The 20,934-nt window shown below is 39.6% G+C and overlaps 2 protein-coding genes across 3 annotated transcripts in view; one reads left to right on the top strand and one right to left on the bottom strand.

The window, feature by feature from the left end:
* Window positions 1–222: 222 nt before the first annotated feature.
* On the bottom strand, window positions 223–8,844 carry tacr2 (tachykinin receptor 2). The gene is made up of 8 exons (XM_040115694.1): window positions 8,719–8,844; window positions 7,781–7,932; window positions 6,756–7,051; window positions 3,664–3,858; window positions 2,713–2,863; window positions 2,373–2,492; window positions 2,210–2,286; window positions 223–2,119 (listed from the first exon to the last, which is right to left on the bottom strand). Exons 2-8 carry the CDS (start codon window positions 7,913–7,915, stop codon window positions 1,780–1,782), a joined length of 1,314 nt encoding a protein of 437 aa, XP_039971628.1. The 5' UTR covers window positions 7,916–7,932; window positions 8,719–8,844; the 3' UTR covers window positions 223–1,779.
* Window positions 8,845–12,830: 3,986 nt separating this feature from the next.
* The window catches only part of tspan15 (tetraspanin 15), a 32,965-nt gene continuing 24,861 nt past the window's right edge, over window positions 12,831–20,934 (top strand). The window contains exon 1 of one of the 2 annotated variants that reach the window (XM_040115820.1): window positions 12,831–13,053. In XM_040115820.1, coding sequence (XP_039971754.1) covers window positions 12,964–13,053 — 90 coding nt within the window. In that variant the 5' untranslated portion in view covers window positions 12,831–12,963. The remainder of the gene's footprint in view (window positions 13,054–20,934) is intronic. The other variant, XM_040115902.1, reaches the window with a different exon arrangement.

The following is a 20,934-nucleotide window of genomic DNA, read 5'->3' as shown; positions in this document are numbered from 1 at the left end:
TTAGTCTATTCAAAAGTCACCATTCCCCATGTCTGTTACCATTAGTCTGAAGTGTTGTTCAGCAATACACCTGCGATGCACCAGCTCCAGACCTGTTAACTCCAGCACTAGACCTCTGATTCCTCTGTAGCTGGAATTGACAAAAAGAAAATGGTTATAACCATAGTTAATAGGTTGATGAGTTCGAGCAGCTGTGTGCATATTCACAAAACCTCAATGGGATCACTCCAGGATACAAAAAAAAGTGTTTGGATACTTTCTGCATTGCAATTTTATTATTGTTGTCACATTTATTAAGCATATTATTGACTTTTTTGTTCTAAAAAATGCAGATGTTTCATATCATCACCATGTGTATGTTACAAGTTAATAAGCTGTTACAAAGAACCGAAAGGTTTTTACTACATTCTGAAATGTTAACGCTGACGGGCTATATTCTTTACAGCATCATGCCCTGACTGTAAATGTGCAACCATCACACAAGTTGCATATTTACATTTGCACTTCATTAGCATATTTTACATTAATCTACTCAATGGATGCCAGTGTTACATTTCACATCAGACTCTTTTAAGTAGCAACACTTTGACTTTATAATCCGGACTAATGTACACTGACCATGAAAAATTTTACACTTGAACTGGTGAAATCACAATATATGAGCACCAAACTGCATGACCACACACTATGTGACTGTACTGTACAATAATAGATTTGTGCTAAAAGTATAATTAATGTTGGGAAGAATCAGCAGATTCTGTGAAATAAGGTAAATTCAAGAATGATTTTCCTTCTAAAATGTGTAATGATAAATTATTGTGTTAAAGTTGTATTTATGTTAGAAACAGGAGCTTCTTGTGTTCAGAAAACGTTGATGTTGTCCTGCTGCTCCACATAAAGTTGCACAGTCATGGTTTATGTGTCACTTCCTACTTTTTGTACCATGTCATCAATATAGCCAATTTCAGACTAACTATAGGGGCTAACCTGCACTTTGGTGCTAATTTTGAATACTGGCAAGGTTGAAAAGACATTTTTTTTTTCAATAAAGTGAGGAACCAGAATTAATTTAATTATCACTTTGTGCATGATGATTGGTGAAGAAAAGGAATTAAGAAGAAAATGTCCCTTTAAGAATGAAGTCCTGTGTTCAGGGCAGTCAAAAGAAGAAAACCCACGATAACAACAACATTGAGGCTTGGTGGTGATGTCAGGGGATTGTTCATCCATTGTACGCATTAGAAAACCAATAACCACAGATAAAAACTTTACAATTACACTAAAATGTCATGGTTTGCAGTTTTTTTTCCAAAAGAGGGGAAGAAAAAAAGAATAAGTGTAGGAAAAAAGGATTTAGAAGATGGAGCATGGGGGAAGGAGAATGTGATCAAGTAAAAGAAACGAAAGATGGATGGATTTATCCTCAGACTTTCCCACTGGCAGCAAATGCTAACAATGCCAGAATAAATCGCTCTTGTTCGGTATGCAGATGTATTTTCTCCCAGTTATAACTATATTTTCAGATGTTCCTATGGCCACTTTTGCATTAACAGTAAAACATCCATCAGCTTGATAGTCACATTCATTCATATACCTCTGTAACAAAAAAGGTCAGGTCTGATGAACATGAAAGTCACCGTAGCTTCATCAACTCAGGAACTATCTTATTTTGTTTGTCTTCACTGGCTAGTCTTTATTTTAGTTAGCTCTGTTTTAGCTATAGAAAAACCCTGTTGCCTTCACATCAACAATGTCCTCATTGTGATTTTTTTTCAGTTGTCAGTGGTTGTGCTCTAAGAGTTTGGCAGCTGGTGAGCTAGTGTCATCCGGCCAGTTAATCACATGTGTGTTGTGTGCACTGTATATTTTTGACAAAGTGTATTCTTTAAGATGCATGTAAGCGTCACTTTCTGTGTTTAGCTCATTTTGGACAGCTGAGTTTGGGTCGAAGGTGATGTTTGTTTTGATGGAGGTGTGTGCGTATGAGATTTTAGTAGCTGAGTGGCTGCGTTTCATGGTGACTCTGAAGGTGTGTGTGTGCTGCAGTTCCAACTTGTCTTTCTCCGACACTTTGATGAACGGACACCAAGCAAACGCATGACGGAAACCGGCACGAAACCTGCAGAAAGAAGGGAGAGTTGGCTTTCCGCTTCCTTTTTTGAGACACGGAAACTTGAGGAGTTTCTGGGTGTGAAAGTGTTTTTTTTACCTTTGGTTTAGACAACAGTAAATGATGGGATTGTACATGGTCGAACTCATCGCCAACCAGAATATGGCCAGGTACACCTGACAAGGAAAGGAGACATGATGCCCAATAAACAGGTAACTCAGACTAAAAAGAGTTAATAACAGGCAGAGAGGCAGCTGCTAACCTGCTGAATGTAATGTTGTTTATAAATGTCTCCGTTGAACGATCCCAGTATGAAGTAGATGTGGTAGGGAAGCCAGCAGAGGGCAAAGGTCATCACCACGACAACCATCATCTTGACCACCTGTGGGAAATCACAGACAAACGATATATAGGCCCATGTATGTACTGCTGTATTTTCAATTTTAGGTCAGCATTGTGTTTAAGCTTCATCTCATTTTAAAATCAGTCACATCAGTTCAGCTCAGATGAATTTAGAGCAGCTTATCTGAGCATTTTGAAAATAGTGTGGTTGACACATTAGAGTTACAGTTTATGACACCAAGAGAGTAGAAGTGTGTGACCTTTCTCTTGGCTGTTATCTGGCTGTGGTAATGGTCTGACGCCTCTCCGGGGATGTGTCCAGCCCACAGCGACTGGCCAATCAAACTATAGGTCACCAGCATCACCAGCAGAGGGAGCAAGTAGATCAGCAATATGACTGAAAACTGGTAACTGCACAGGGTAAAAAAGAGCGGAAGCATGTCAGTAGGTTCATGTGCCTGTCAGTGTACGTTCACACCTGTTGTATCTTTTAGTATTTATTCGATTTCAAGTGTGTGTTTGTCAATGCACATGTCTCTTATTCTTGCAAAAACTGCGCGGCTTCCCTACGACCATTTGATCATTTGATTTTCTAATAACACCGCTTACTTTGAAAGCTTTTAAAGACTGTCCCTGGTAACTAAACCTGAGGTTCTGAGCCCACATTTATGTGAAAGGTCCTTCTGGGTGATATATGCCCGCTGCTAAATTAGCTTACTTTAGTTTTAAACCAACTCCATGTACTGACTTGCCAGCTTTTAGAAGTGCAGACATGACTGCACATAAAGTGGGGGGGGGGGAAATCATTATTCTCCTTCATTAAGAAGTTAAGAGAAGTTTAAAAAGTCATTAAACCAACAATTATAAATGTTAGTCAGTTATTAGTAAATGGATTTTGATCCAGACGTTTTTTTTTTTACAGGAAGTGTCAAACAGTTCTTGGGAGCTAAAAAGACAAACTAGAGGACATGAACCGTCCAAATATAATAACTGCACCCTTCACATAAATTAATGCTCAGAGATTTTTAAAAATTTGCTCATTATTATAACTTGCTGTATACTGATCTGCAAGTCATTGGTGTCATGGTATAAATGCTTTTACAGTAAGTATGCTTTTGTAAAATGTATCCTGTCATACAGGCAGTATATATGTGTTTACTAACAAAATGTATATATGTCCATGTATGTGACATGTGCACTGTCTCTTTCACCTTAGCTGATGTTTTCCTCCATAATCATCAGGCCAGTTGACCATGCACACGGTTCTGGAGTTATAAAATCTTGTATCGCTGTAGTAGCACTGGGGGAAAGCCAATGAAATCGCTACAATCCAAATCAAAGCGATCACAACCTTTATTGAAGTGGAGGAGAGGCGGGGCTTCAGAGGGTGGATGATGGCCATGTACCTGAAAAAAAAAAAAGGTTTATTAATGTACAGCATGAGCTAATGGATGAAATCATGTTAGAATCATGTTAGTCTGAGGTAAGACTATTGTTTTTTTTGTTTGTTGCATCCATGTGGCATTTCCTTTTCTGCAATCCTCATGAGCACACATTTTTCTCAACCTAATAAGCTTCACAATTGAAACAACCTGTAATTCAAACTAATGATGTATGAAGGGTTTTTCACCTTTAATTCAATTAGTACTTTCACGTGAAAATTGTGCACAGTAATCATATGTTTCTCTGTGTGAAATGTTCATGAGATGACTACATTGATTCTGTTGATTTGATATCTGCCTTAGAGTAGGGAATCAGCTTAATGAAAGAGGGGACTACTCTACAGAGAGATATCACGCTGCAAAAAATGACAAGCTCTACATTTTGTGTGGTATTCGGAATTATCTAGATTATTTCAAGTCGCTTTGAGTCATGTGGACAATAGGCAGAGGAGTATTCATTATTGTATTGTATTGATTGATATGTATTCATTCATTATGTCGTGGCGATCTGCCAAAGTTATAATCACAATACTTTATTCCTTCCTACATCTCTGGGTGATGGGAGCAGAATTCAGTGTACTGACAGGGCCAATAGTAAATGCAATATCTTCAATTATCAATATCTTACGTATATGGCTCTGTGTCATAATTATTTTTTGAATACAGAAAAATCCTTTTAACAAAGTGAATTAACTTTCAAGAAGGAAAGACTGAAAAATGAAACAGAGATATAGTAGCTGCAGCAAAGACTCACTGATCATTTACATGATATATAAATGATCATGGATAAAAGCTACTCCAAGTGTTTCCATATCTGATGTGCCAGAACAAGAATCCACATGGTTAAGGAGGAGAAATGTACTACACTGAAAAGAAATAATGTCCCCAGCTGTATCAACCTAGTCAGCCCACTGATGGCAGCTGTGTACCATGTCATGGAGAAGCTGTGTCAGCAAAGGTAGAATAATACCAATAAAGGAAATAATGATATTAATACCAATAATCCTGAAGGCCTTGGTAACCCATCGTGAATCTCGTACAATGTACTCAAAGTCATCTGCTTAGCAACAGTACTGAGTATTGTCACCATTATAGTCAAATGATTCAACTACGGCCATGAATCATTCATGTGAATTATTCAGGACTGACAGTGTGCATCTTTTTTTTTTTTTTTTTTTTAATTTTATGGATGTAGTTATAACAGAGTGTGATCTTTCATAAAATGATTTGCATCAAAGATGAAATATCAAAGTAATTTCTTACTGCATTCTGCTGTTGTGGGTGGAACAACTGAGAAGTGTGGCCTCAAATTAAGCTCAGTGGAGCGTTAATGAAAAGGAAAATATATAATAACTGAAACAAAAAAGTCTTTAAACTTGGTATGTAAATCGTGTAAGCGTATGCAGAAATAATAAATGTAATTCGAATTGGTTTTCTGTTTGCTGTTGCAGCTGATGACACAAAAGAAAAGCCTTGAATAAAGTGACGTAAGATGATGATTCCACATATTGGAAACTAATAAGGAGGAATTATCGAGTTAGAAGCAGCTTTTTACACCTGGTCTGATCCCTTCATAAGGCTCATTCATCACTCCACCTGCCCTGAGCCACAGAGAGCCACGCATCATATATGTCATACATGTATGAGAGAATTATGAAAGGCTTTAATGGAACTCTCTCCTCTGGAACAATTGCATTGCAGTGTATGTACAGTTACGTGTTTACTGGGTGCACCTGTGCTATCAAATGCAGACTCATACCCAAAGTCATGCGAAGTTGATAATGTTCAGGTTGCGTCAGAGAGGAGTAGGTTCAACTCTATGGGCATTTTCGAAGCTATAATTACTGGTGGTGTTGTACAGGACTGAAAGGTATTAACATTCAGTCCCTCTCACGTATGTAAATGAGGGTGGGTAAACTTTGGAAACACCTGCGGTCTAATGCAACACCAGCACTTACCACAGCTTCAAAAAATGAACACAAGCTTCACATACACAATATTTATTATTGAGCTGTTGTATTTTATAGCATTAGATTGTACAAGTTTACCAAATAAAGTGGTAACTAAGTTTACATATTCAATGTTAAGCACGGTTTTATACTTAGAACAGATTGGCCATTCATGTTCCAGTAAGCATTAATGTCATCCGTGTCTCTGCTGCCTGTTGACCCATATCTCCTTCATGCAGTGTTTCAATCTGTATCGGGTGAACAGTTTCTGCAGCGGATGATGCTATCAAGTGATGCTCATGTATCTGAACAACTGCTCATCTCACAAGGACTTGCTGTTAAATCTCAAATGACAAACCCCTAACTGACACAGAAGCTCTGAAAATGGTCAGTTATTGCAGGATTACCTGTTGAAAAAACATTGGAATTGGGCATGCCCAGATTTGCCATTAAAGACCAAAATGCGTGGGACAACATGTAGTTCTCAGAATATTTAGTACTCATCGACCATTAGGCTATGTAAACCACATTTACAGTATAAACCATAATTGAAATCCATAAAGAAATAAATGCTGATATGTATCACAGATGGTGTAGTAATGTCGCAGTTAAATGGGCTATTTGCTAATACAGCATGGTTTCTATAGTGCTGTTTCAGTAACTGGTCATCCATCCCTTTTTGACTGTTTGCACAATGCAACTCCTAAATGAGGTGTTGTAGGAGCTGAGGATCAGTCATTTCATTAGTGTCTAATTGGTGGTTCGGAACAGTTTCTTAGGCACTGACTTGCTCATTTTTAATGGCATTTTGGATGAGAGCCCCAGCTTAGCTTGGATGTAATTCTACTTTGCGACACAGTCAATAGATCAAGTTAGACTTAATATGGTCTTCGCGCAAGACAGCTTTCTTACCTGTCCACTGCGATGGCAGCCATCGAGTATATAGATGAGAACATTGCAGTGATGGGGAAGAAGTTCTGAAATCTGCAGAAGCCCAGGCCAAAGTACCAATCATTGTGAAGCGCATAGACAAAGTTAAAAAGAGTGTTAAAAGTTGCCATGGAAACGTCAGAGAAGGCCAGGTTGACAATGAAGTAGTTGGTCACAGTCCTCATGCGTCTGTGAGCAAGAATAATCCAGATCACTGTGACATTCCCAGTGATGGATACCAGGATGATGAGGGAGTAGGCTATAGCCCACAGAGCCACCTGAGAGAGGAGAGGAGAGGAGAGGAGAGGAGAGGAGAGGACAGGAAAGGAGAGGAGAGGACAGGAAAGGAGAGGAGAGGACAGGAGAGGAGAGGAGAGGAGAGGAGAGGAGAGGAGCCGAGAGAATGGAAGGAGATGAGAGGAAATGAGATGATATGAAAGAAGAGAATTTAAAAATAAATAAATATACTGTCTGCGTTACAGTAAGCAAGTCCAAAGGGCAGTAGTTCAATCCAATGTCAAACTGCCCAAACAAGGTAATAGCCTGAGTAAACACATTTAAAAGATACTGAATTAAAACGTAATAAATAATATTATCTCCAAAAAGACTTAATTTGTGGCTTTGAAATCACTGGTTTTATCTTTAAGACAAATCAGTCTGCCAGTGTTTGTCAAAATGATTTGAGGAATGCATTGGGCAAAGGCACTGACCATCACAATATTAAAACGAACCTCAATTTTATTCAATTTCATTCAAACATTTTTCCTTTTAAACATCATTTTTTCAAACATGCGATTCCAAAAAGCATGCATTTTGGTTTGGTTATAGTGCTTTTATAGAACTTGAATACTAAGTCCACAGTTTCGTTCGTCCTTCGTCGTCTTTCATCCAGCTTTCCTCTAGACGCTTCCAGGCTCTGCTGGATGTAAACCCCCCCCCCCCAGTAAGAAAGCGCCTGCTCTGACCTACGCCTGTTTCATTTTCTCCTCTCGCTGTATTTCTCCCACCTGCCAGTCGGGCTGCTGGAACTGATTCCCAGTCGTCTCGTTTCCGTCCTCCGGCCAGTCGGAGGTCACAGATAAGGGCAGTGGGGTGGCCTCCGCGCCTCGTTCAATGTGCCGAATATCACTTTCGGCGTCCATGTTTTCTCCCCGTTCACCTGGTGACAGAAAGTTTTTGTTTGCGCGTTGTGCACCGTGCGTAATGAGACTTGACGAGGGGTAGACTCGATATATTCTCTTGAAGGAGGCTTATAATTGAATAAAGGTGTCCGCGTGGTGTGTGTTTTTCAGTGGCAAACGTTAGAAATGTTTCGTGTATCTACAGTAGGCTATATAACCTCTGTATGACATGCTCTTCCACTGTGCCTATAGGCAATAGGCAAAAGTATGTACCCACCCAACCACTCGTTGACCGTTTTAGTTGTTCTTTATTCTTAAACATGTTTTGAAGGTGACATGTATTTTTCTTTTAGGGGTTGCATTAGCCAACAGTCCTTAGAGCTGCTTTAATTCGATTTTGTTCAAACGTTTTTGAACAGATTTGAGGTGATCATGGCAAGTATTTCAATTTCACAATGAAGGCATTTTGGGCTCGCTGAGCATCAGCTGAGTCGGGTTCATAATTTAGCATCGTATCCCTCTCATGGCAAGTCTCAGGGTCTCCTGGTAGTTTATAATTACAGCAGCGTGTGTTAGTTTTGATAATAAACAGGTTTAACAGTTTCCTTGTGCTTTAAATAAAGCTAACCGCTTTTAGTCCACATTTGATCACAAAGAGGCTTTAATAACTGTTACTAAGGCAAAACGAATTCAGGCAAATTCGGGCATTTGGCAGACACACACAACAACATGGTAACTTGGAGACGCAAGTGAAGAATTCACTGATTGGACGAGCCCTAAATAAGGCACACTCTCAGTTAAATTGTTGCTCTCATCTGTCTTACCTCTCTATTGAGTAGTCAGTTTTGACATCAGTTTGTCCAATCCATCGCTGTTTGCGTCCGAAAATTGGACTCCTTCTGCGTACCGGACAAACCAGACCCATCCAATAATCCACGGAGACGTCGCTGCCCCCTCTCTCCCGCTCTCTCACACACGCATATATATATACACACACACACACACACACACACACACACACTCTGCCCCTCTCTCCTGGAATGTGTAAGTTGCTTATTACGGCGCGAGCCTCAGAGGGTGACGGAGATGCACATATAAGCAGGCACGCGACTGTGCGCGTGGAGCTGCGCCAACTCGACGTACAGAGGGGGAGACAGGTAAAGAGAGGGAGAGAGTGAATGAAAGAAAGGATAACACTAGCGCTGGCCCTCACTCTGGTTTTCAGCTGTAAAATGAAATGTTGCAAAAACATCTGTTAGCGTGTTGACATGAAAGAGGGAATGTGAGAAAATCCAAAAAACAGGAGATGTTGGCTGTGAAGAACTCCATGAAAAGCATGATTAGGGTGTGAGTAATATGCTTTTTTTATGGAGTTTGGAATCAATTTCATAAATACTACGTAATCTTTTTGGTTTTTGTTTTTTTTTTTACTCCCAAAAAATCCTGGGGTCCATTCCTGTAGTGGTGGTGTCCAACCCGCATAATCACCTGCAATCATTCAGGATCAAGTCAGATTATCCTCCTGAGGGGTCCTTTTTGTGGGTTTTGAAATGACTGAAGAGGTCAAACTTCATTACAGTGCGGGCGTGGAGGTTTGGTGCTGGTCCTGTGAGATGGTTGGCAGTCTCTCCATTCTTTGCAGCAACTTGTCTCATACAGCCCCTCCAAGATCTCCGTTTTCCCCCCCTGGTTGGGTTTGGAGCAGAGTCCTTCCAGCCCATGGTGGACCTTTTTGGGGTTGTGCATGATGTTTTTCTTGTACTTCTAAGCTGTACACAATCAGCATAATATCAATATTCATCATTAGTTCGCTGTTGATAACACTCTCATTTAACAAGCTCTGTTGCTTGATGAAAAAGCAAAGAGGTGTTCTGTTGAGTGACATTGTTGATATCTAACTCAACTGCAATGTTTCCCACAGGCTGGGAATTTATCTGAGGTGAACTGATTGCCGGGTTGAAAGCGGGGGCTGTGTTTGCAGTCATTGGCAGTCACTTACTTTATTTAGAGAAGCTGCTGCTGTTCTGTTACGTCGAGCAATGGCTTCTGAAACACGACAAAACACTTAAATGTCGTCCCCAGAGATCGGATGAGTCAGCGTTTATGTGCTGCTGGTTTAAGAATGTGAACATAAATAAAGGTTTTAAAATATGTCTGTGTTATTTAAGTCCGCCCGCGTCTGCGTGTCCTGTTGCTTTGTACAGTATTTGTGTTGTGAAGGGGGCATTTGTTGGTCTGTGTTTGTGTATATCGGCCCGGTCCCTCTTCATATGAAACACATATACTGAGTTTATGTGTGTTTAAAAAGAGATATACAGTATAAACATGTACGTTACTTTTTATCGCACCATAAGGTGCCACTAAGGACACTCATATGTACACTTGCTGTACTTTCACAGTGTGTACATTTCACATCACACATTTCAATGTGTAGCAACATGCCTGCTTTCCTACTGCTATATCTCTTCTTGTGCTTTCTGTTGCTTGTATTCTCACCTAACTACCACTTTGTTTTCTGTTACTCCTTACAGTTGTGCGCTTTGTGTGTCTCTCCTCCCTCCTGCACTGTGTGAATCTGCCTCCGTCTCAGGGGAAATCAACTGTATTTTTTCTCATGTTGTTGCACAGAAAAGAGTAAACTGCTAATCTCATTCTGTCTTTTTTTTTTCTCTTGTGTGTGTACAGTATGCACTGCATGTGTGTACTTTCACATGCTAACAAATCCTTACTTGCCAGCGATGTCTGGTGAAGAGCATGTTGAAGGGTACAGACAGGGGAATGAAAGGTTCCCAGCGAGCTGGCGTAACTGTACTCAGTAAGTGTGACCTCCTGAGTGAATCTGAGCTGAAGGAGTTACAGCTGTGACTATCCAAGGCCTAATGAGAAAGGGGAGGACATTTGCTGTATCCTGTCAACCCCTGACTAGCACCAACAAATACAAATGGCTGCAACAGCACACGTCCTCATTTCTTCTGTTAAAAGTGGCACCTGAACACACCATAAAGACTACATCTGACTGCCCAACATTTTGCACATATTGACTAGTGATTACTCTGTGTTACTATACCAGAAAAACATAATTGAAAGACAAGCAAAAAAAAAAAACATTTATATTTGTTGCCAAAGTTAAAAGCTACTTTTTATACTTCAGAATACAAATAGAGAATATGTCTGATAAAACCTGAAACTGTTCTGGTTTGCTTTACTTTTCTTTGCACTGCTGTTGTCAGCCCAAGGTCTTTTGCTTATGGAAGAAGATAAGAAAAGGTAGAGGTGATAAATAAGGAATAACCACACTAACCAGGGGAAAACAGTGATTCCCTTGACTGAACAGCCACTCAGACAATTCCCCCCTACCAACCCAACATGTGTTCGGCTGAACAGTTGCTGACAAGAGTTGACTAGAGCAAAGTCTTTGCATGCAAGTCTCACCACTTGGCAGCCATCTTGGCAACGCTCCCAGGCAATTAAATCAGGCAAAGAAGACCAGGCCCCTATCCAAATAATGGGGGAAAGAGCCATAACTTCATTTTCAATGGTCACTGGGATGTAAAAACCGCATGTATAGAATCACTAATCAAATCTGTTAAAACCCACTTTAAAAGTTTGGTGACTTTGACCAAAAATAATATTTAAAACGTTATTGTTACGTTTGCCCCCCCCCCCCCCATATTTCATATTCTGCTGTTATGCTGCCTGTCGTTTGGGTGTATCGGGGCCCTACAGTGTCTTGAGTGGTCCTTGGCGGTATATCCATAATTACTTTGCACGCTCTAGGTTTGAATCTGAGATTCAGATGATTTAACTAAACAGCAGTCAAATCAAACAAAACACTCTCAAAAATACCATACAGCAACATTTCAGATTTAGGAGCTTTCATATTGCACTAAATTCAGGTCAAATTGTCAATTTTGTACATAACATTGCAATGTTTTAATGGTGCTGTCTAGGGAACGTGTTTGCATGTATCTTATTGATCCAGTGTGTGGTTTGTGTGATGTGAAAGTCTTGTTCAATTTAGCAGTCACAGAGGAGGTGGTGAGTGTGTGTGTGGCTTTAACAAAGATACTGCATGAAGGGCCCCATCAAAAGTTGTTAAAGTCCACGTTTTGGGAAGTCATCTGAAGGAATCACTTACTGTTCCCTCCTTTGGGCCACAACACATTAGTAGGGTCCCGCTGTGTGTGTCTCGCTACTATTCTTCACCACTAGGGGGCAAAGTTTTATGTTTTGAGCATAGACTGTATATAGTGTTAACTTACTGTTTAATCCATAAAGTCTGTGCTAGTAGTTGCTGTATGTGGAAAAGGAAAACTTTAAACATCCTGCTTAAAAAGCAGAAATAAATTGTTGAAAATATGGATGACCGTGTTCTCTCATCATGTTTCTGTATGATTATATACTTCACCATGTCTCATATATGTCTGTTATTAATTAATAAATAATTAGAGATACTTCCTGGAAACACAGGACGGTTGGTATCTGATTGCACAAAGGAAAGCATATTTAATGCGGACGCTGTGTATCAAACCTTTCTAGAGTGAAAAAAAAATCAGTTTAGGTTGTGTTAAGCTTACCAGCTGTAAAAAAAAAAAAAAGAAAAATGAAAATAAATAAAAAAGAGGAAGGGAAGTGATTATCTTGTGTTGTAGGAGCACTGTTTTTTTGCTGCCCTCTTGGCCAGCACTGGCTTTCATCCTAATCCCAGTGAGACTTTTACCTGGTTAAATAAAGGAAAAGAAGAGGAAGTATAATGAGCCAATAATTCCTGGCTAAGTCCCTGGACAGAGGGAGTATCAATCAAAATCAATTTTGAGATTCAGCGGTCAAAAACAGTTGTAATTCATCATAAACATCATTCATTCATCCAAAAAAAAAAAACCCCTCACTAAACATGAAAATGGTTATAACGTGGAGACTCGCTCCCATTTTCCCCGATTATGTCAGCCCATAAACCTCCCATCCGTCCATCACTCCACTTCCAGGTGTGGTGACGAAGACAACGCGGAAGTGTGCTGTCAACAGCAGCGCGGGGAGCCGCTGAAGACGACTGTCCTCAGTCAAACACCATGTCCAACAACAACGAGATCCGATACTGTCAGAGATGTTCCTACATTTTCCTCAAATTCATCCTCTTCTCCTATGCCATCGGCTGGTGGGTGAGTAACGCCATGCTTATCGTTTGCGAAAAGACGAGCGTGCGCTTTGTTTGGACAGATATCCCGGCCGGAGGAGAGCGTGTGTCAGCGGGGCCAGTGTTGTGTGTTGTTTCGGCTCCACAGAAAACACACGAATAGGGCTTGGTATGGCGAGAGAAAGATCGAGCCAAGACTTCCTCCTATTTTTCCTTCTCAGAGAACAGCGTTTGCTCGCGTGAACTTCAGCTGTGAACACCTTCCACAGGTGTCGGACCTGTTGGGGTTGGTGTTACCCGGCAGGGCGGAATTACACCATGTAGTCGTCTGTCTGAAACAAGGTGGCCACACCCTCGTCTGCGCACCTTTACCCTACACTTAGCTGCCTGATATAGGTACTGGGTAAACACGGGCAGAGAGCAGATAAAGAAAGGAAAGTGGTTCGTCCTTTTTAGCGCAACAACTAACATAATTCTATCTGCACGGCAGCCCAAAGTTAGGGGGAGGCGTATCTTTGTAAAGTTTTCAAAGATATTTCAGGCAATATACTTCTCTTTTACACACAAGGAGACACAGGACATTACATACATACACACACACACACACACACACACACACACACACCCTGGACTGGAAGTAGTGTGTGTTTGAATGCAATTTAAACAAGTCAGCACAAAAAATAAATAAATAAGTAACTGCAGGGCATTTACTATTACTAATATATTGTTGGATAAAGTGTATGTGCCAACTGAGATTAAAAAAAAATTAGGTCTGTTTGTGTTGTGCGTGGGTGTGCTTTAATTTGTCAGCCTGTGTCAGGTTTTGCTGAGTAAAACAAATAAATAAATACGTATAATGCTTTGGGTAATAGGGAGAAAATAAATAGAAAAGGGAAAGGGGATTTCGCAGCAAGTGAAATGGCCGGCCGGGCAGCTCCTCATTCCTGGTAGTATACAGTACTTGGATCATTTGATAGACCTGCGCTGTCAGGAGTACACCATGCTTGTCCACGTGCTCCAGAGTAACGTAAGCCACAGTCTACAGGTGCTTGATGAAATTTTTAACGAGCATCAAAAAACTGCTATTGCAAAGACACCCTTCAACTGATTTGGGACTCATTACTGTGATAGTGATGCATTAAAGATGGCATCGGAGTCTCTCATACATGTGAAATTATAATAATGCATGAATCAAGTGCCGCTTTTTTGTAATTAAGTGGACTACGGTAAAGGTAAGACGAAGGTTAAGTTACTGAAAGCCTGGCGTAAGTCTGCAAAGCCTTCTTTTCTCCATGATTTATTGTTTTGGGCCGTTTTGCACCATGGCTTTGTGTCATTAGCATGGATATCTTCTCTAAAGTTGTTTTACAAGGCCCCAGAGGCTGCAGTTAAGCATGATAAATATGCTGTGTCTTTGGGATATCTTCAAGGGGAAATTTTGAGTCTGCACGACAGAAATGCAAAACATCTCTACAAGAATAAGAGGCTGTATTTTATTTCTAAGACAGTGTTTTCCAGTAGAGAGGTCAAGTGAAGACAAGTGTTGCCTGAAGAGCACTCTTTGCCCGACACACTTACTTGCTAGATGAATTAGTGAGTAAATAAGAAGTAAACGAAAAACATACATTATCTTAGCGGAAGAAGCGACCTGATAACAATGCCTAATATATTTCAATGGCAATAGAGACTCTTTGCAACCTTTAAGTTTTTAAGTACTAAAATATGTTTTAAGATGCTGTGCCTTGCAAAAAACATGGATAGAATACGTTAATGATAATAATTTTCATGCATCAGTTTATTCTTTTAAAGGTTGTTAAAATGATTTGACTCGCTTGTTTGAGCATCTGCCTTGAAATAACTTTGTCATAACTGCAGCAAGATGCTCTGATGGCTTATATTATGTCGTTTTTTTAGGAATAAAGGGTTTGTGCAGCATAGCCAAACCCCGCAGCTGCTCCCTCTCTCATAGACAACATGACAGCTTGATTGTATAATGTATTTGTGCAGACCGATGGCTGACTGAGATGACACTTAGTGCACTAAGAAAATCACTTGTTTGAAACGCTTATTCAGGGACAGAGAGTGGGATGGTGCAGCGGAGTAGCGGGTTTGTTAGGGAGAATGAATGCCTCCTTGACCCAGGGCTGAAACAGATTAAAGAAATTTTTATTTACTTTGCTCCAACAGCTTGTAGATTCAGTCACGTTACAGAGACAGCACACTGAAGAATGTGGATTATCTCAGCATGATGCGGTCAAGAATAAAGAGTAGTTTCGGTCATGTTGTCACACCCTCTACAAAATGTAGACAGTAGCAAATGTACACACACTCAGTATTAGAAGTGGCGCTGTTTTCTGAACTGGGCACCAGCAGTGACTTGACTCTGCCAAAATGTTTCATGAAACTGATGTGTGGGACTTATTTTTAGCTGACTGCATGGTGTTGTCAGTAACACTTTTCCACATTTCCTGTAATTAATGATGGAAACAAATGCTGATACAACTATGGACTATGATACAACAACAGGCAGGTTTTTTGGCAGTATTGCAGAGAAGCATCGGACCCGAGTGCTCTGGTAGTAACTTATTTGGAAGGTGCCCAAAGAAATTTCTGATGCAAATTTTTGACCCCAGACCTCTGCCTCCTCATATTTCAACTGACCTTTGAAACAACTTAAAAAGATGCTTGGAGACTATTACTATCTTGTTTTCTGATTTTTATTTATTCCTTTTTTTAATGACCTGTTCTTCAAAGTGATTCAGTGTCCCAGAGGACAGGATGTCCGTGTGCTGGAGCAAGCAAAATAGCATATGTTAGAGGAACAATGCTCAGCAGTTATTTCCTGCTTACTGTGGAAAATGATTTAAGTCATAAAAGGACAATAGCTTAATCTAATCTAGCTTTATCGTGTATGATCAAAGGTGTTCCTCTTTACAGAGACTAAAACCAAAACTAAAACGAAACATGCGGATGACGAGAATACGACAGGTAACTTTTTACAGTCTTTGAAAGCCATTCTGAGTTAAATTTTTTATTCCAAAACATATGTAGAGAATAAATGCAAACAGTACATTTTATAGACAGAGCAGAGGTTATTATTTTGATTACTGGGACATGATAATTTTTGATAATTTCTTTTTTCCTGTCAGTTTAATCTTAGAATAATGCATAAACAACTGGAGGTTGGTTTTTTTTTTTTTTTTTTTTCTTTTTTCTTTTTAAGATAACCTTCCTAAGTACGATCCCAGCTCAGAACGTCTTGTTTCTTGGGATTCATTTCACTTCAGTCAGCTGCACAAGGTTATCTGCTTTCCTTAACTTTTGAGTTACCCAGTGAATGTTTATTTAACAGTAGCTCATACAGATAACACACTAAAACACCTTCAAGGATTGGGACTTACCAGTTTAACACCAGTTCCTTGACCTTTGACCACTTGCAGTCCTAACTGCCCTGTAATTTGGGACTGCATGTAATGGTGGGTGATTGTCCCAAAAAACTCATGTCACAATTTTGAAATGTACTGCTGATAATATCCAGACTCGAACCAGCCTATGGACTTATCTATTTGTACCATTTAAAACACAATATTGCATCAAAGACCCTGTTTTCAAAATGGCCAATGCGTTTCAGTGTCTTAAATCCCAAGCTGTCCACATCTTTGAACGGCATCATATCCTTACCTAGATAGAATTTGACTGCCTCAGTCCACTCTTTCCATCATTTGCTGCTTTTATCGTAATTTTTCGACTGCTCTGATGCGTCGGTCATTGATAACTGTTTATGTATCAAGACCTTGTGAGATACAGATGAGTTTCAGCACTGTATGCTCCCATAGCAGTTAGTTAAGCACAGTAATAGTACTGTGAAGTTGTCTTAGCAGTCATCTGCAGCTAAGTGCATGGGGATAAACACAGCGATGCCTGTGTTATTATATTATCTCAGCTATTTTAGTTAAGATTTGTTTATATAAACCAGAGTGAATCGCAAACCAACAAGACTCTTTGTAAAGATTATCACTCATGAATGTTGACATATTTTATTGTTGGCAGAAATTTAGACTTGCTGTTTGCTCTCGGCTGAATGGAAGTGAGCTTTTTGGGGTGGGCGCGTGACCAGCCTGCAGCAAGATACCATAACAGACAGCAAGCAGGGACATGTAAGGAAAAAACATCATGGTGGAGTATAAACAGTGCTTTGACCTTAAGAACTCAGAGATGACTATTAATTTTCTTTCCTTCCCTCCTTCCTTTGCTTCCTGCACGCCACCTCTTCTCTGAAATGTTTTCTGTCTTAATTTCAAAAGGCTGAAGACAGATTGCTGACAGCAATTAGCAACAAATCTGTCAAAGAATGAGGTTTTTTTTTCAGTAGCACTAAAAGTGTGTGTGTGTGTGTGTGTGTGTGTGTGTGTGTGTGTGTGTGTGTGTGTGTGTGTGTGTGTGTGTGTGTTTTCTCGGAAGTCATATTTGCTTCAAGGAAATTTTGTGTGACTCTGAATTAAAAAGGTTGACTCCACCTTTGACTCCACCTTTTAATTGTTTTCTGTTGAATGACTGCTGGTGTGGAGTAATAACCAACACAGCAAGTGTGAAGACAAATAAAATGCAATCTACTGTTTAAAACCACTGGAAATTGTTTAAAATGATTTAATAGCTGTGTCTTGTAAAATTGGTTGGCCTGTGCTATGAAAAATTGAAATTGTAATAAGTTGTTATATTTTGTCTATAAATAAAGGGTGTCTTCCTCTGGTTCCTTGTGCAAGAAACACAAGCTCCAGTGTTGTTGAACCATTGTATTGTGTTTAGCAGCCTACAGGTAAGTAAAGATGTACATGTGAGGAAGAATATTGCAAGGAAGCACACTCACTTGACCCTTCCTGGGTACATAAAGGATAAAAAAATAATTGATGTTACTATAAATGGATCATTGGTGTTTGGCCTCTTACTACTTAAGTTGCTTGCTCACATTACAGGCCTACATTTGCCCATGTCCTCTTTGGCAGTAATTCAATCTATGTAAGTAGCCTTTTCAATTTTAGATTTGCCTGGAGTACATTGTAGGAACAGATTTGCTCATTCAATTTTATTGTCATGTATTGATTTTTCTACTTCAGTCTTTGGAATACATTGACATGGAAAAGGAAAAGTTGTCTCAAACTCCCAATCCCATGGAATTTTTCTTTTTACTAGATAACATTTCAGCTCTCAAGCCTTCTTCACAATCAACAATAAGAGTAGCAACACCATGCACAATGAAGCTGTATTGAAAATTATTCTTGAATTTTAGCAGACAGGATTTCACTGCTAGCCTGTTCAGTATACTGTTGTGTGTTCAATTCGTTATTTCAAAGTGAGCCAAAGAAAATCAGACGTAAAAACCTGCTCAGTGCATCCTTACTTTCTAGTACCCGCAGCTGTGTCTTAGAGTAATAATGTTTGAAAAGATGGTAAGGTGCAAAGATCATCCAAACTTCTTCTGTCATTATAAAATAATTCCAGTGAAAACTGTGAACTGTAGGGACTTTGAATGATTGTATCTGGGACATTGTTTGTGGAAGTGCTTGTTGTTATTGTAATTTTTTGAGTATTTATTTCTAAATGTATGGAGCTGAGTGGAATTCCATTTGTTCCACTCACCTCCTTATGTACCGGGGTTGCATCAACAATATCATATCTCAAAACCTCAGCAGAAAGAACCAAAACTATCTGGATGTCTAGATAATATTAGAGCTAAGTGGAAAAAATATGTCTTTTTTTTTTGTCTTTGTAAGTTGAGTGAACTGACCATTTGAGGTTTTCTTATTCTCATACTGTCTGTTGTAGGAACTGTCAGTCGCTGTTGCTAATTGCGTACTGATAGTAGCTGCTGCCACACACTAATTTTATGCAGATTGCAAATGCTAGTGTACATTAATCTGACACTGAAGAAATGCAGATGAGTTAAGGAAAACACATCACACTTGACTGGATAGTCTGCAAATTATTCTCTGACTTAAGAATCAAGATTGTTCATCTGTTTTGCAATGAGCTCAGGTTTGTCTAAACTCTTGTCACTGTTAACAAGATCAGTGTGAAACAATTATTAAATTTGCCAGAAGATTTGTTATAAGTTAATTAAATTGACCTTTTTAAAGGTGATCTGGTCATTTTAAATGTATGGTTGTATGGCTGTATGGTTTTGCTATAGCTACATAGCCAACGTAAGCAATAACCGCTGTCTACTTACCAGTCAAGAAGAAACATTGCAAGTTCAGCATCAAACTTCAGTCCTTTACCTGCCAAGAGCTGCCTCCAGGAGTGGGAGGCAATGCTTATTTTAACTCTTATTTTGCTTTCGCTTTTTCTATCACTTCTTTCCTTCTACTGAAGTTAGCATGCTAACCAACCAGCCCCACCCATCCCGACTTGTTATACCACTACTAGTCACGTTTCCATGTAATTGTCACACAAATTTAAAGCAAATTTTTAAAATTTTGCAAAAAAGAAGAAAAAAAAAAAAGAAAATGCAAATTAGGTGCGTTTCCATGAACTGGCTGGGAGTGAATGAACTAGGCTGCATGGTGTTGTCAGAAAGTGGCAGTATAGGCTATGGTATGCATGGCTGTAATAAACAGAGTAGAAGAAGCAGAGGTCACAAAGTGGAAACAAAATAAGTTTTTTGCAAACGACTACAAAACCAGGGCCCTTAGCCATCTATGAGAGAAAAGTGGAGAGAAGGTTTCAGGAATTTTGTCTTGTAAACGCAATGATGACTGAGCTGTTAATGCTAACCTTGGCTATGTAGCGATAGCAAAAACCTACATACAGCAGCTTGAAGGAAGGATAGAATTAACAGTTTGAATTACTATGTAAATGAGCCTAGATCTCATAAAATCTTCACTTAGTCGGGAGTGGTGTATAGCTGCTTAGTAGTGGCGGGATTCTTCCAGTTTTCAGTTGCGGGCTTAAACTGAATATCTCACCATGCAGCCCAGGCTTATTAAAACAGAGGGCTCGTATCAAATGGAGGAGTCACTTGTGGCTGACCTGTTTACATATGTTTGAGAAGAAAGCATGCAATTAGCATCCGTTAATGGCTATACTTAGCACTTCTAGCACTTGTTGAGACCACTTTTATTTCTGTCATACAAACACCAATTAGGCAGTTGGTCGTTGTATACTGCTATTTGAACACTAAAAAAGACATGCAACCATCATTATGGGGCTGATTATATCAGTTTTCAAAAAATGCAACTAAGTTTTGTTATAATTATACTGTATTTAGCCCCTTTAATTGGACGTTTGTTGACCTTTTGTGAGACCTCTAAATTGTCCTTTTTAGATTTATTGAAAAAAAATTTAATGCCATTTGAACAGAAGGGTGTATGTCAGTGAGCTCTGTCAATGGAACAAGCTCTCATGCGAACCCCGAAAGACAGGCATACAAAGAGGGCCGATAAAGAGAATGACAGGGCTAGGTGGTCTTTCCACCAGCCCACATTATTATGTATGAAAGTGCCAGTCAGATTTATTTACTTATTAAATCAAAGGTGCCGGGAAGCAGGTCCGGATCATTCTGGCCCACTTAAACCCCTGGATAGATTGGTAGAGTCTAGTATGCAGCCACCACTGACAAAATCCGGTCTTTTGTCCATATAGAGAAATGGATCGACAGATGCATTATATTTCAAAATTGAGGGACTGAGGTCTGTGTGTGTGTGTGTGTGTGTGTGTGTGTGTGTGTGTGTGTGTGTGTGTGTGTGTGTGTGTGTGTGTGTGTGTGTGTGTGTGTGTGTGTGTGTGTGTGTGTGTGTGTGTGTGTGTGTGTGTGTGTGTGTGTGTGTGTGTAATGGAGAAAAGTCTGTGTGTCAATGTGTGTTTGTGTACACAGTCGAGACAGATTATCTGCTTCGCAGCATTATTAGTT

Source organism: Xiphias gladius, chromosome 1 (assembly GCF_016859285.1).
Source record: "Xiphias gladius isolate SHS-SW01 ecotype Sanya breed wild chromosome 1, ASM1685928v1, whole genome shotgun sequence".
In the NCBI taxonomy this organism is placed as follows: domain Eukaryota; kingdom Metazoa; phylum Chordata; class Actinopteri; order Istiophoriformes; family Xiphiidae; genus Xiphias; species Xiphias gladius.
This window is presented reverse-complemented; position numbering and strand designations above follow the sequence as displayed.